This window comes from Oryza glaberrima, chromosome 4 (genome assembly GCF_000147395.1).
Source record: "Oryza glaberrima chromosome 4, OglaRS2, whole genome shotgun sequence".
NCBI lineage: Eukaryota > Viridiplantae > Streptophyta > Magnoliopsida > Poales > Poaceae > Oryza > Oryza glaberrima.
In genome coordinates this window covers 5,051,430-5,065,496 of record NC_068329.1, presented here as the reverse complement: position 1 = coordinate 5,065,496, position 14,067 = coordinate 5,051,430, and the positions used below count along the sequence as shown (strand labels likewise).

The 14,067-nt window shown below is 42.9% G+C and overlaps 1 protein-coding gene and 1 pseudogene across 2 annotated transcripts; one reads left to right on the top strand and one right to left on the bottom strand.

Annotated features, from left to right (window-relative positions):
- The first annotated feature begins 2,895 nt into the window (after positions 1 to 2,895).
- LOC127769908 (F-box protein At5g49610-like) lies at positions 2,896 to 5,532 on the top strand (annotated as a pseudogene).
- A 1,018-nt stretch (positions 5,533 to 6,550) lies between these two features.
- LOC127771126 (vacuolar protein sorting-associated protein 41 homolog) lies at positions 6,551 to 13,822 on the bottom strand. Of its 2 annotated transcripts, none has more exons than XM_052296955.1 (19): positions 13,368 to 13,822; positions 12,555 to 12,827; positions 12,293 to 12,472; positions 11,546 to 11,806; positions 10,939 to 11,071; positions 10,748 to 10,838; positions 10,219 to 10,321; positions 9,582 to 9,685; positions 9,340 to 9,433; positions 9,102 to 9,257; positions 8,956 to 9,018; positions 8,789 to 8,854; positions 8,372 to 8,572; positions 8,166 to 8,243; positions 7,960 to 8,079; positions 7,782 to 7,862; positions 7,612 to 7,697; positions 7,235 to 7,352; positions 6,551 to 7,173 (listed from the first exon to the last, which is right to left on the bottom strand). In XM_052296955.1, the coding sequence occupies exons 1-19, from the start codon at positions 13,656 to 13,658 to the stop codon at positions 6,784 to 6,786; spliced, it is 2,889 nt and encodes a 962-aa protein (XP_052152915.1). In that variant the 5' UTR covers positions 13,659 to 13,822; the 3' UTR covers positions 6,551 to 6,783. The 2 variants fall into 2 exon arrangements, with proteins under 2 accessions (XP_052152915.1, XP_052152916.1); XM_052296956.1 differs by having other exon boundaries at positions 7,271 to 7,352; positions 13,368 to 13,820.
- Between the last annotated feature and the right edge of the window lie 245 nt (positions 13,823 to 14,067).

Sequence of the window (14,067 nt, the reverse complement as noted above, 5' to 3'; positions counted from 1 at the left end):
GTAGCCCTTGACACCGTGCCTTATTGGCACTATGGCGAAGGGCGTGGATGGGCGAAATCTGTTCGCCCGCAGCCCTTGACGCCGTGCCTTATCGGCACTATGGAGAAGGGCGTGGCATGTGGCGAACCCTCTTCGCCCGCAGCCCTTGACGCCATGCCTTATTGGCACTATGGTGAAGGGCGTGGCGTGTGGCAAAACCTGTTCGCCCGCAACCCTTGACGCCGTGCCTTATTGGCACTATGGCGAAGGGCATGGCGTGTGGCAAAAGGTGTCTAGAGGCTTGGGTGGCTTCGTAGCCCCCTAGCTTGGACTTAACTCACTTTCGCCCCAAGCCCTTGTCGCCGTACCTCGCGGGTACTGTGGTGAAGGGTGTGGGTGTGGCGAAAGGGGTCCCATTTCGCCCTTTCGGTCTGGGTTCCCCACGGACGGCGCCAGCTGTTGTCGAATGGACAACTATGCCACGTCAAAAGACGTGGTTCTCTCAATAGTAGTTGGAATGTACAAGCAATTGTATTGATTCGTGAAATATTTTTTTGGGGATCCCCTATTACATGGCCCTAGAGGTCTATTTATAGCCTTAGCACAAGCTTGCACCTCCTAGGGTTTAGGGTTGCAAGGGATTTTACATGGTTGCCCTTATGAAAGGGACATTTACATGGGTATGCAGTGTCATTTGCACATATGGGCTTTTAATGGGCTGATAGGCTGGGCCTAGTCTATGGCAAACGAGCCTAAAAGGCCGGGGGCGGCCTGTTGGGCCTCCTTGATGCCGAACTCGTCATGGCGAAGTCTTTGTAGTTCGCCCGAGATGCCTTCGCCCGAGATGCCTTTACTTTCGGAATACCGACGCGGCTTTCCAGCCTTCGCCATCTTCTCTTATGGCTTCCGCCATAGGGCTTCGCCTAAATGGCCTTGACATCTTTGGCTTGAATCCTTGCTAGTACTATAGTTTCGGCAGGTCCGGCCGAAGGGCTTCATGGCATGCCTCCAACAGTATAAAACTAGTTGCAGCGACATAAATTTATTTAACTACACTTTAATTACAATACCAAATAAATTACAAACTAAAAATTTACTACATCTTCCATTATAGAACCATACCTTGTCTTGCCTTCTTCTTTTCAACCAATTTGCTCATATAAAAGTCTCAATTTCAAAGTTCTTCATAGTACTATGTTCGTTCGTAACTACCTACCATGTTAAGCATGTGTTTAAGCACACCATATATTTCCAGCTACTTAACGAATATTTATATCTTTTCCATTTCTTACAAAATAAATAACTGCATGAACTACTAAGTAATTGTAACTTAAAATTACTACAAATTAATTACAACTTTAATTTAATTTTTGTACCATATTTAATAATTATCAATACTATTAATATCAATATCAATAACTACAAATATAACTATTAATATTTCAGTTTTTTTCATTTGTTACATATAATATTGGCCGTATATATAAAATTAAACATCATATGAACTACTAATTAATTATAAATTATAATTACTACTACGTACAAATTAATTGTAACTTATATTATACTTTTGTACCTTATAAATTAATTACTTCTACCTATTTTTTAACCCGAATCGACTCTATTAACTTTCTACATTTCTATTTTTACATACGACCTAACAAAATATAATATAGTAGTAACTAATACATACCTAAATTTTTCTCTGACATAATTAAAAACAAATATTAACTACGTGAACTAATATTTTCTAAATCCTCATCGTACGAATTTGTGCTAATAGAAAACTAATCAACTTACGTGTCTTTTTTTCCTTCTCTCCACTGCCTGCACTGCCTCCTCTCTTCTCTTGCTCTTCCTCTCCTCCTCAGTTCACTCCCTTCTGTCTTCCTCTGTGAAGACCATCTCCTCTCCTCTCAATTTAACCCCGTGACCGCATTGGATTCAAACGCTACAGCAGTTAGAAATGGCCGGCATGATGTGACTACAACAGTAAACTGATAAAAAAGTGCACAGAGATCTTCCACCCCTCCCTAAAAAGCTAAGGTAGATGGCTAGAACCCGTGCAAAAAGCAAAAAGAAATAGAGATGGGAAATAAAGGTGTCGGTGGCGTCAGATGCGAAAAGCGTTGTTGCTCTTGCGCATGTTGAGCGCGATACCGAGGACGGTCTCGCGCATGCGGACCGCGAGACCGAGCCCACTGCCGCTCCCTCGATACCCTCACTCTCACGCACGCGTAGAGCGAAACCGCCCGCTGTCTCGCGCGTGCAAAGCGCGACAACGCGCGGTCTCACGCCCGCAAAGCGCGACAATGCTGCCCCACTACGCTCCTCGCTCTCGTGCACGCGTATAGCGACACCGCGATCGGTCTCGCGCTCCCAAAGCGCGACATCGCTGGCCCACTGCCCTCCCCCAGGCTTTCTCTCTCTCGCGCATGCCGCGTCACCAGTCTCGCGCGCGCAAAGCGCGATACCGCGTGCCCACGTCTCCCCCGTCGCGTCATAACCGGTCTCGCGATTTCATATTACGATACCGACCTCGGTCTCGCGCAACAAAAGTGCGAGAGCGATGGCTCCGCCCGAGGTAGTCGCGGGCGCGATACCGCTGCGGTCTCGCGTCTCGTTTGCGCGAGAGCGCCAGCTCAACTTCGCTATCACTCTTTCATATAGCGATTTCGCCACGCTATCGCACTTTCCAGGAGCGAACATCGGTGGTATCGCTCTGGTTTATTTCCACAAATCCTTCGCTATCCGGTATATTTTTGCACAATCAATCGATAAACAGTATTATTTCAAAATTTTTTCTTCCCACACACGCACTCGTCCTCAGGGCCCCACCTGCCAGTCACTCACGCCAGTACTTACATTCCATGGAGTCCATTTCCTTCTTCACGAGTCGTGTCTTTCAAGAATGCGCCTTCCTCCGTTCTTCAACCTATGCGGTTGGGCCATCTCTCCCGACGTGACACAGCGGCGGTGTCTCCGGCGGCTTGGAGAAGATAATGTGGGAGGAGGAGGAGGGGGGGGGGGGGATCGGCGATCGGCGCGCTGGGCGCGGCAGGGGAGGAGACCAAGGCGGAATTCGTTGCGAGGAAACCGAGGAGGAGGAAGAGATTAGGATTAATTAAGGTTAATGCGGCTGCACGAAAACAAGATCAATCTCCGTCTCTCTCAATCACGGTAGCTAGGTCAGTTTGCCCTAAGACAATTTCCCCGTCGCGAGTCGCCGACTTCATCGGAGTAGGGGCGCGGCGGCCATGGCGAAAAGGGCGAGACTACTCAGCGCCGCGGCCGGTCCCGTCCTCCCCGACGAGCTCGTGTGGGAGATCTTGGCCCGCCTCCCGGCGAGGGGGCTCCTCCGCTGCCACGCCGTGTGCCGCGACTGGCGCCGCCTGGCCACCTCCGCCGACTTCCTCCTCGCCCACCACCGCCACCAGCCGCCGCGCCCGCTCGTCTTTGGCTGCGCGAGGTGGAGGAGCGGCGCCGCCGCCGACGCCGACGCCGCCGTGGATTCCGTCGACCTCATCCGGCACCCGCCGAGCGCCGCCGCGTCCTCGGCTTCAGCGACTACCGCCAACACCAGAGCTTCAAGATCCACTCCTCCTTCGACGGGCTCCTCCTCTTCGTCTCCGGCCGCGCCTTCTACATCTGCAACCCGGCCACGCGCCAGGTGACGCCACTCCCAGCCCTCACCGGCGGCGGCAGCCAGGTCACCCTGTACCCGCACCCATCTTCCGGCGACGGCGAGTACCGCGTCCTCAAATGGAAGTATCCCGATGCCGTCTGCATCCTCGCGGTCGGCTCGTCGGAGAAGCCGCGGCGCATTGGATTACCTGAGGCATTTCTCCCACCCGTGTTCTGGATTGATGAGATCGGCTTTCTCCCACCCGTGTTGCTCCATGGCTGCCTGCACTGGCACCTCCGTAAACCGGAAGACGCAATACTCGTTTTCGACACGGTGGCTGAGTCCTTCAGGTGGATGGTTTCTCCAAATGTTGATGGTTATGGTGCACATTTGGTTGAGATTGATGGTGGTATGCTTGGCATTGGCATTGTGACTCAAGGTATGGCCAAACTCTGGGTTCTTCAGGACTATGAGACGGAGGTCTGGTCGTTGAGGTACCACGTTAAATTGCCCGTGGCGAGAATGAGGAGCATTGCAAGGGAAGGTTTCTTTTCATGGAAAATCGTATGTCATCGTGGGGAAATTCTGGTCTACATTCAGAGCTCTGTGTTCTTGTTTCTGTGTGACACCAAGGGGAATTTGCGGGAGAAAATCCATTTGGATAACATGCTTCCATGTGCTATGAGGCATTGTTTGAAAGAAAGCCTTGTCAACCATGCGTTCTTCGGGAGGCATGGTGGTGCTCATGTGGAACAGCCACAGTTTTTCTGTGGTCTGTAGCATACGCTGGTGCTGCTCCGTCATTGTTTTGCTTACCCCTGCAAGTATGTAGGCTATTTAAACCAATTCCTATCTGCAAGTAGTAGTAGATTGTTTTTCTGAACAAATATTTTTAGGAAGCTTGCCATGTCTTATACAATGGTCTATTTTGCAGAGTGTAGAAGGGGACAAGGACTTGAGGAGTTTGAGTAGGGGGTTATATTTTGCAGATATTTGGCAATGGTAATTTTTAATCGGACCAAAGAATGATTGTCTTATGTGGTGACTGGAGCTGTAGATCTTCTGGGTGTAATGGTGTGCCGCATCTTAGCCTGATTGGTCTAAATTTTCTGATTCTACAATGAATTTATCTTCTAGTAATTAACTCGAATGTATATCCTGCTGCCTTAGTTCCTGCCTTGAAAACTAGTTGATTGGATGTAGACATATAGTTTCCATGGTTTAATAGAGGGAACCATGGGTTATCCTTTTGAGTTTGAAATATATAAGAAGCTTGAGCATAATGTTGACATGCTGTTAAGTTGTCGATTGATTCTATGTTCAAATAATTTTCATTCACATGCTAGGACCAAAACTGTGCTCATGGGCTACTATATATGCTCCTTTTCTCTTCAGAATTCATTTCGTATTTTGTTGAGCGTGCAGAACTTATGAAGAGAACATTCAAATTTGTAGAACAAACTAAGAGAGCTTTAAGTACACCGTACTTCATTGTGTTTGATGATTGCAAAATGCTGACATTGTCTCAACCACAAAAATGCACCTCTTAAAATTAGTGACAAAATATATTTGTGGATGAAATCAACAATACATTTGGAAAACAGCTGAAAGCTGTTAGAAAAATAAAATTAGGGGTAAGTAAGTTGAACCAGAACAGGCTCTATAGTGTTACTGTTAGCAAATGTTAGATCGGGCACTCGCAATTCACAACAGTGCTAATACGAGAAAATATTTGCTTTAGAAGTTTTGAATATATTTTTTTCACTTCTTCTGGTGCGTTGAAGCAGTTAAGCCAGTTTTTAGCGTCATCATAACAAATCGAGAATAGTCTAGTAGCCAGCTGAAATTTCTTCTAGCTATGCAAAATTTTGAAGACGGTGGAAATATATTACAATGGCCTCCATTGGTACGCCATAATTTTTCCAAATTCTTGCCGAAAGCCGGAAATGAATTAGTTTATCTGAAATTCCTTCATTCGAACGGTTAGTAGGAACTATCATATCATATCCAGAATCAAGATGAAATGAGGAAGATAATATATCAAACTCATACAAAGGAGTCACAGGAGATAATAATTTAAGTGGTCAGGCAGAGACCATACGGGTATCGGTTGGTACCGATGAGGTATTAGTTAATATACCTATAAGGTATAAAATCCAACACCAATAGGTATCGAAATCGGCTACTTGCTTGGTATCATCCCGTTTGGATGAGATCCCGTTGTATAGCAGTTCCCGCGTTAATCATGTATTCATGTGTAAATATATGAAGGATTTTTTTTTTATTTTCACTATAGTAGTTTGAGATCAGAGAAATGTAGAAAATTGCAATAGATCGCGAAAAGGAATCAACGCAAATCAAAATTGGTTGTTCAGCTTACAGCTCCCATGGCTCGACAAGTTACTTTCATGTGATTTAGGAGGTTTAATTTTTTCTGAACCCTATCTCTATAACCACATCCAAAGATTAATGGCCTTAATATTTCTGAGACTTAACACGGATGGACGTTGAATCGGCTGTATTCGGGAGTTGAGGTTGGGAACTCACCTTCCATGCATGTAAAATGGAACAGCATATAATTAATTAATTTAAGTACTTAATTTTTTTAATAAGGGTTAGTATGATTTTTGTAAAGCAACTTTCGTATATATTTTTTTAAAAAAAAAACCACCATTTAGCAGAACTCACCGAAAAGAACACAGCCCAATAGCCCAACAGATAGGTAGGTTCCACCGGCCTAACGGATAGGTAGGTTCCAACTCAAGGGACCTTACTAGCGAATTCGCGATTTAAGAGGTTCATTACTTGAATGTCCTTTTTTTTTCAAAATAGAACCGAGTACAACGCAACTTTAAACAATTAATCTTTGTAGCACCAGGTACAATTATTCCTTACATAGTTACACGTGCACTCGTGGCAAACAAAGAACATGGATAAGAATCGGAATGAACTTCCAATGGTCTGGCACTCGTGGCATTAAGAAAAGTGCCGTACAACTTTGCTCAAGTAATCAACATATCTGTCAAATCTACACAAAACTCCTCTTGCTGAGGATATGGCTTCCCCCCAAAGAATTAACCTATTGTACATATTTATCACGCCAGAATAACACGCTAATTACAAGGCTCAAACTTACAACACAACACATGGATATGGACTACTCGTTACGAAATAAGTTATTATGCAGCAGCTGTAGTACACAATACACAGCGCATTCGAGACTCGCCTGATGGGGTACCTTCATCATCCTCGTCGCTGTCCTGAGTACTACTGTTCGATTTCATCAAGTCCAACCCGCCTTCGAGGCAAGACGTGTGATATGCGTGGCAGCAGTAGAACACGATGACAGAGATGTCCTGAATCGACAAAGGATCAAAGCACAAGCAACACCGAGCACCACACCTTGTTCTGGATTTGATCTCTAAAGCTCGTAAACTTGATGATCTCTCGTTTGCTCGTGAAGATCCTTCAGCAACCCTAGTTCCTGTCACCTCCTCGTCCATACTAGCCATGTAGACTCCACGCCGAGCCTCGTGATAATATTTTACCAAAAGGTTTACGCAATCAGCCTGTACATGGCAGGGTCATCAAACGTCAAGATAGATGTGGGGTAATAAATAGACAACTAACCTTAAGTATATCTTTTTCTTGAATACTAACACTAACCTTAAGTATATCATTGCACCCATGTCTTAATGAAGTTTCTGTTCGATAGTCTGTCACAATTTTCACAAGGCGATCCCGCAACCTATCAAAAGCGTAATATTTCAATGAACACTTGAACCAGGGAAGAGAAGGATTGGATTAAATAAAGTTGTAGCATCTCTATTCTACAGTGTCAATATAGCCCTATAATTATTATAATAAACTGAGTGATGGTCATAGCTAATAATTTGTTCTGATCATCTGATGATAGAAATTCGTTTCGTAAGGTGTATATGTGATGTTTTTTTTTTTGGGGGTAGGTTCTCATTATCTTTGAACGAAACAAATTTTGGCACATTTACCTTGGTATTTCTAGCCCATCAGGAACCAAACTAACAATGTACAAAGGATCAAGATTGCCAACAGTATGTTCCAACAGCATTCCAACCTGCTCAACGGTTACAAAATGCAATGAATAAACAGAAGGAACATCAGTGTCAAGAGTATTGAACAGAATACACAGCTCAATTACCATCTCAGGTTTTTGGAGGCACTGTCTTATCAATTCCTCCCATAACTCATCATCGTGTTGCTCCATCACAAATTCAACGGCCTGCATCCAAGGTTACTGTTATTGCAATCCAACCACAGTCTAGAATTGCTAGTCTAGCCCCAAATTTTTAACAAAATGATCATAACCACATTAGGACCTCCTGAATATCTTCCAATTTGTTTATAATTGTAGAGAGAGCTTCCTTTGCATTTCCCATACGACCAAGCACAAAAACTTGCTCCCGTACAAGCTCTTTTTGTGCAAAGATTTCATATGCCTGAAATAACCACATGTCATTCATTACTCATCCTTCTCAAGATAATGAATGCTTTTTTTCTCTTTTGAGAATTATGAGTTTATGACCTTGTCAAGCCTGTAATGCTGACTGGTACGGAGGAAGGGTATTAGCATCCTTGGCTCATACTCTGCATAAAGCTCCACCTACAACACAAAGTGTAATGTGGTTAGCTGTTATACTAATACAAAAACTAGAGCTACAGAAATAGGGCAAATGGGCAGGAGGTGAACAGTATGATAAAGACTGCTTGTTCACAGAAGAATCAGCATACCTGCATGTCATGATAGTCTTTTCCAGCATTCATGTCTGTCTCAAACAGAGCATGTAAATACAGATGCAACAAATGTCTTTTGTCACAACTTTTACTAGCATGCAACAACTGTCCTACAACTTCATTCGGGGGGATCGTATCACGATGCTGGATCAATAGGTTTACAGTTCTTTTACTATCCAATATCATAAGATTGACAACCTGCGAAATACGCAAGGCCCATAAGTGAATATATGGAGGTTATTGAAGCCTGTCTCTGTCTAAAATATATTATCATGTTCAACTACATTGTAACCATATGTAAGTACCATTATTAGACAATTGCTACCATGACACTTGACAATTCACAAATGCAAACTTGAAAAAAAAAGTCAAGTGAGATCAGTTTTATCCTACATTTGGGAATTTTAACCATACCTTGTCATGAATGGCATCATGCAAGTTGTGCTTCTCAATAAATTCGAATACTTCTGGCTTCAAAAGCTGAATGAAATGAGGTTGGGTCAACAATACAGGTAATAAAACAAAATTCTATTAATTTAATGCAATGTGAACCTTTTAACTACAAGTTAGGTAATACTTACTTCAGCATACAGAGAAAGGGCCTTGTCATATTGACTGTTGATGACATACAATTCAGCTAAAGCCTACATGGCAAACAGAACCAAGATGTCAAAGAGCTCAAAAATACTGTGTAAGTCTTACATTCATTAAGAAAATGTTTCCATACCTCTTTTAATGAATCAGTCATTGAAGAGGAATTTAGCTGTGGCTCAATTGCAGATATGACAGGTGAAGCGGAGTATAATGTAGGTGGCCATTTTTTTACAGTTGTCAAGAGAAGTTCATGAAAAGAAGGATTGGTAGTTAAAGCTACAAGAGCAACCTACATAAACCAATTAGAATTAGTATTAGAATCAGAGGTGTTGTAAAGAGCAAGCAAGCAAAATAGAAAGAAGTAATGGCACCTCGTAAGCTGTATCACTCAGCTGAGGATTCTCTGTAGGTATGTAAGGAACTAATACAGCAAGTTGGCGAAGATGGGCAAAGTGAAAGACCCACCTGTGGCACAAAAAAAGTTATGGTCAGTAGATATACTAGTGATCAACTAAAACAAACAATGCACATCAAAATCTCATAATGCTCCTGTGTTTGTTCCAGATCGTATGATGAAGGATACAATGTATATCAACACTTCTTTTTTTCTCACCTCTCCCATGCTGAAGGAGATCCTCGCAACAATTTTGGACAGAGGCGTGCAGCTTCAGCATATTTTCTTTCAATTATCAAATGATCAAGGTATCTCGAACCCACCTGACATAAGATGGCATGAACAAAATTTCAATAATGTTCCTAGCTATTATGTGGTTAGATTTCCTAATAGCTGAGGTCGTCCTTCCTAAAAAAATGGGCTCATAAGATACTGACTGGGTTATGTTGTTGAAGTGCTGTCAACTTCTAAAATATGCATCAGACCAGCATAATATATATAAGATAGGAAGCAAACTTCTAAAATATGCATAGAATTTCAGAATGTATTTGTTGTTCACATTGTTAGGACCACCTTAACTCATGACAACAATAGTCTAAAGACGAGCCAGCTTAAATATAAACACCTATTGGTACATGATACAGGTCCCATTGTTTTCAGCTAAAATGCTCAATATTGTGAACGTGATAATCGCCAACAAAACTATAGAAGGGGATGGGGACCTCAGTTGCCATAATGGACCTTAAAGGTGTCTACTTGAAGGTTCCTAAACAATAAGGGTAGCATCCTCATCATCAAGCAGATAATGCATACCATTATTCATTTACTGTTCAAACTCGAACTGTTTCTACTTTACCTCATCAAGAAGCTCGGTTCGTCCTTGTCCTGCTTCAACTGCAGCCAATGCCTTTTCATGCCAACCATGTTGAAGAAGCCAAGAAATATGGTCTTCAGCATCTCTAATTTGAAAGCACATATTATATCAGTAGAAATATAAAGATACAACATTTTCCGAAATGAAATTTTGCCATGTCCTTATAAAAAGCTCAGAAACACAAATAGGCTGGAAATTATCAGAAGAAACTAGCTTAGTATTGTTCTACGTATGCTACTTGTAGTTAGAAGAAAATTAAATGCCACAGAATCAGATATGCAACTGAAGTGATCTACTGCAAGTAGCCAAGCTTACATGTGTATCACAATTAAATAATGCAGAAAATTGAAGGACTAATGGAGTTCTTCAAGATTACAATCAGAGAAAATATGACGAAGGAAGATCACATTTTCAAAAAGAGAAGTTTTGCTCAATCAATTATTGCCTTCTTTCATTTGCAATTGCAGAACTTAGAAGCTAATATAATCCTTTGTTTTGCAACATTACAAACCTTGGCTTTGCGACCACTATATCTTTAGGAGATACAATGTAATATAAAGGTTCATCACCAGCAGCCCACTGTCCACCTGCATTGCTGCTTCCTGGGTGGTAAAAATATAACAATAAAATTCCTTCATTAGAAAAGTTTCAGTGAAGAAGAAAAGAGAAGTTCATTCACTGTTAAAGCACATTTCATTAAACCTGAGAAAGGAGCATGAGCAAGAGCATAATCCTTTGCCTTATAATGCTCATAACCATGAATAGGAAGAGCATCTGTGGTAAGTTCATCATTTTTCCATGATACAAGATGTATTTCTGGACGCTGGGCAGTTCCCTACAAAGTGTTCAAACATAACGAAAAAGGTAAATGTGGGAACAGCATCACTTCATAAGAAAAGGAATCTGGTGCACAATATGTCATAGGCGTTGGGCAGAGAGGCCGAGGCCCACGAGGCCAAGTCCTAGCGGATAAACAGTACCACGAGTACTGTAGCAGTTGGTTAGGAGATAGGATAGGATTAGATAGAGTTAGTTTGAGTTAGTTTCTTAAGGGTCAAGTCATATCATCTCTATACAAGGGATGGATTGTATTCATCTCAAGTTAAGCAATGAATATCAGTTAATCTAATCTCTCTCTCCCAATAATGTTCTTCTCCCTAGCCTAAATCTACATCCCTTCTCCAGGAGACGACGCCGCCCGGCTATCTTCCCGGCGGTGTTTATCCCGTCATGACCTCGGGTCATGACACAATAAAGGAGAAAAATAGATTTACAGAGTGCAGTGCAAAGGACAAGCCATCATGATTACCTGACGTGAAGGAACAGAATTGCTAAAACTGTTTTCTCTGTCTTCCTCCTCTGGAATATATGCAAGCACAACTAAAAGATCACCAAATGGAGCAATCCCGGATATGTGATAGCCTGTTTGGAACGAACCCACAATATCCACGTACTTCTCATTACTTGCAGTGATACTCCTCTGTATGCCATTGAGTCCTTGAGATGAATCTGTTCGAATTGCTGCAATCTTGACACTTGTTCCCCATCCAATAACTAAGATGGTATCATCCTGAATATGCAAACCAGTCAGTATGCCATGTACAATTTCATTGAAAATGAGAACCCAAAAGAATCAGATATATTAACAGCAAAGTGACTATAAACTTACTTCTGAGCAAATAAAACACATATAATGCTCCCAGAAATGACTAACAATGAAAACATGTCTATCATATACCTTTTCCTTTAGGTTTAAAACCATTAGTTCCTTATATCTGACTAAACTAGATTGGAAGAAAAAAAATCAATCCTAAAGCTTTCAATGTACAAGAAACTTTTTCCTGCTGCACCATATATTCTTTTGGTATATGTTTGCCAGAATGAAATGATGTTTCTTTTCTGTAATATCCTTTGTATTCTACTAACTATTTGCTGAAAGGAAAAAAAAATGATCCCTAACTGTGCATATTTTTAATGTCGACCAAATTGAAATGTTCCAAATGAGCCATACTTGGTATAAAAAAGTATAGTGTTCGCATAAATAAATGTGCATTACCTGCCAGACCAACTGAGGAAGTAAAAACTCTGGCCGAGGAATTCCTTTTGGCCTCTCTATAAACGCGATTCCTTTGTCTGTCTTCATATCATGCACTTTTACCCCTGCATCGTTAGCCCAGGCAAGGAGGTCTGTCCTCCATTTCATAGAATGGATTGGTCCTTCGCCATCACGCAGAACCTGTATGTAAGGAGACTCACACAACCATTTGAAATCACCAGATCAATTTGATTTTCTTGTAGGACAATGAGAAGAAGTGCACCTTTTTATGGTAGCCACCTCCCCACGACTTTTTTGTCAGCACAAGTACTTGACCTGCTAAACCCCCTGTAGCGAACCTTCTATAGTTGTTGTAATAATTAGGGTCTAAGGCAATTGCTTTCATGGGTCGATGGTACTCAAACTTCAGTTTTTCATCAGTGAAGAGGCTGCTTATTACTACAGTCCCATCATCAGAGCAGCTTCCTATATATTCACCGTCTGCATCAAAACTGATGTCGTTGATAGTTGCTGTGTGAGCAGCAATTTCCTTTACCTGCAAAAGTATTGAATTAATGGATGACAATGTTATTTTCTAAGCAGGCCATGGTCATTACTGATAGTGCTCCATCACATGATTTCAGGCCGAAGGAAGCTATGGGCAATCTCCATTTATTGAAATTTCTGTGTCAATGTTGTTAAATGCACAGCCACCTCAGCTTGGTTAAATCCGATATTTAGCAGACAATCCTAGTCCTCCTAGATTTTTTAGGTCACCAGAGGTAATCCCCTCCAACAACGTGAAAACATTTTACACTGAACCATATTCCTCAGTCTAGCACAATCCTTAAAATATATATTCTCTGCAAAATCTATATTTCAGGTGTCTCCAAACAGAATTTCACCTTTGTGACGTCTCTTCCACAAACAATAGGTTAACAGTTTTCTACAACCAAATCGAATTCAGTAGACCAATGCTACAGGTCGCAGAGACGAGACGATCCAATTCCACGGTATCCTACCAGAAATCCCAATCCCACAAAGCAAGCGACCGCCCTACGAGCTATGCGTGAAGGGAAAGAGGTGGGTACGATACCTGATTACCCTGGAAGTCGAGGATGTGGAGGGTGCCGTTGTGCGTGCCGAGCGCGACCATGCGGTCGGCGACGGCGATGGCCGCGGCGGCGTCGGTGGAGACGATCGCGGGGACGCTCCCGCCCAGCCGCTGGTACTTGAGCCGCGGCTCCTCCTCCTCATCATCCTCCACCTCCCCCTCCCCCTCCTCCTCCTCCTCCTCCTCGCCGTCCTCGTCTGGCTCGTCGTCGGCGTGCCCGCCCACGCCGTTCTCGTGCGGCGGCGGGTGGCCGCGCCGCGCCGCCGTGGACATGATCGCCACCGGCGCAGGAAGGGGTGGGGAGGGGATCGCGAGATCTCTCCGGTCGGTTCGATTCGTGGACGGCGGGGCGGTGGTGGTGCGCCGATTTGGGCGAGACGGAAGCGAAGCCTGGGCTAGAGGAGCGACCGAGACGGATGGATGGACACGAGTTGGTTTCTTTCGGTGTACTCTCGCGTCCCGTTCTGTTCTGGCGACCGGGTAAAGCAGAAAGAAATAAATCAATTAATCAATAATGCTACTTTCTCCGTTTCACAATATAAGTTATTCTAACATTTCTCATATTTATATTGATGTTAATGAATATAAATAGAAATATATGTCTAAATTCATTAACATTGATATGAATATATGAAATGCTAGAATGACTTACATTGTGAAACGGAGAGAGTAACTTCGATCT

Excerpts from the sequence above, each read along its gene's own strand:
- LOC127771126 (XM_052296955.1), bottom strand. The coding sequence starts at position 13,658 with ATGTCCACGGCGGCGCGGCGCGGCCACCCGCCGCCGCACGAGAACGGC. Across the intron at positions 9,258-9,339 it reads TGAGTGATACAGCTTACGAG|GTTGCTCTTGTAGCTTTAAC; the intron begins GTGCCATTACTT and ends TGGTTTATGTAG. Across the intron at positions 7,698-7,781 it reads GCCTCCAAAAACCTGAGATG|GTTGGAATGCTGTTGGAACA; the intron begins GTAATTGAGCTG and ends ACCGTTGAGCAG.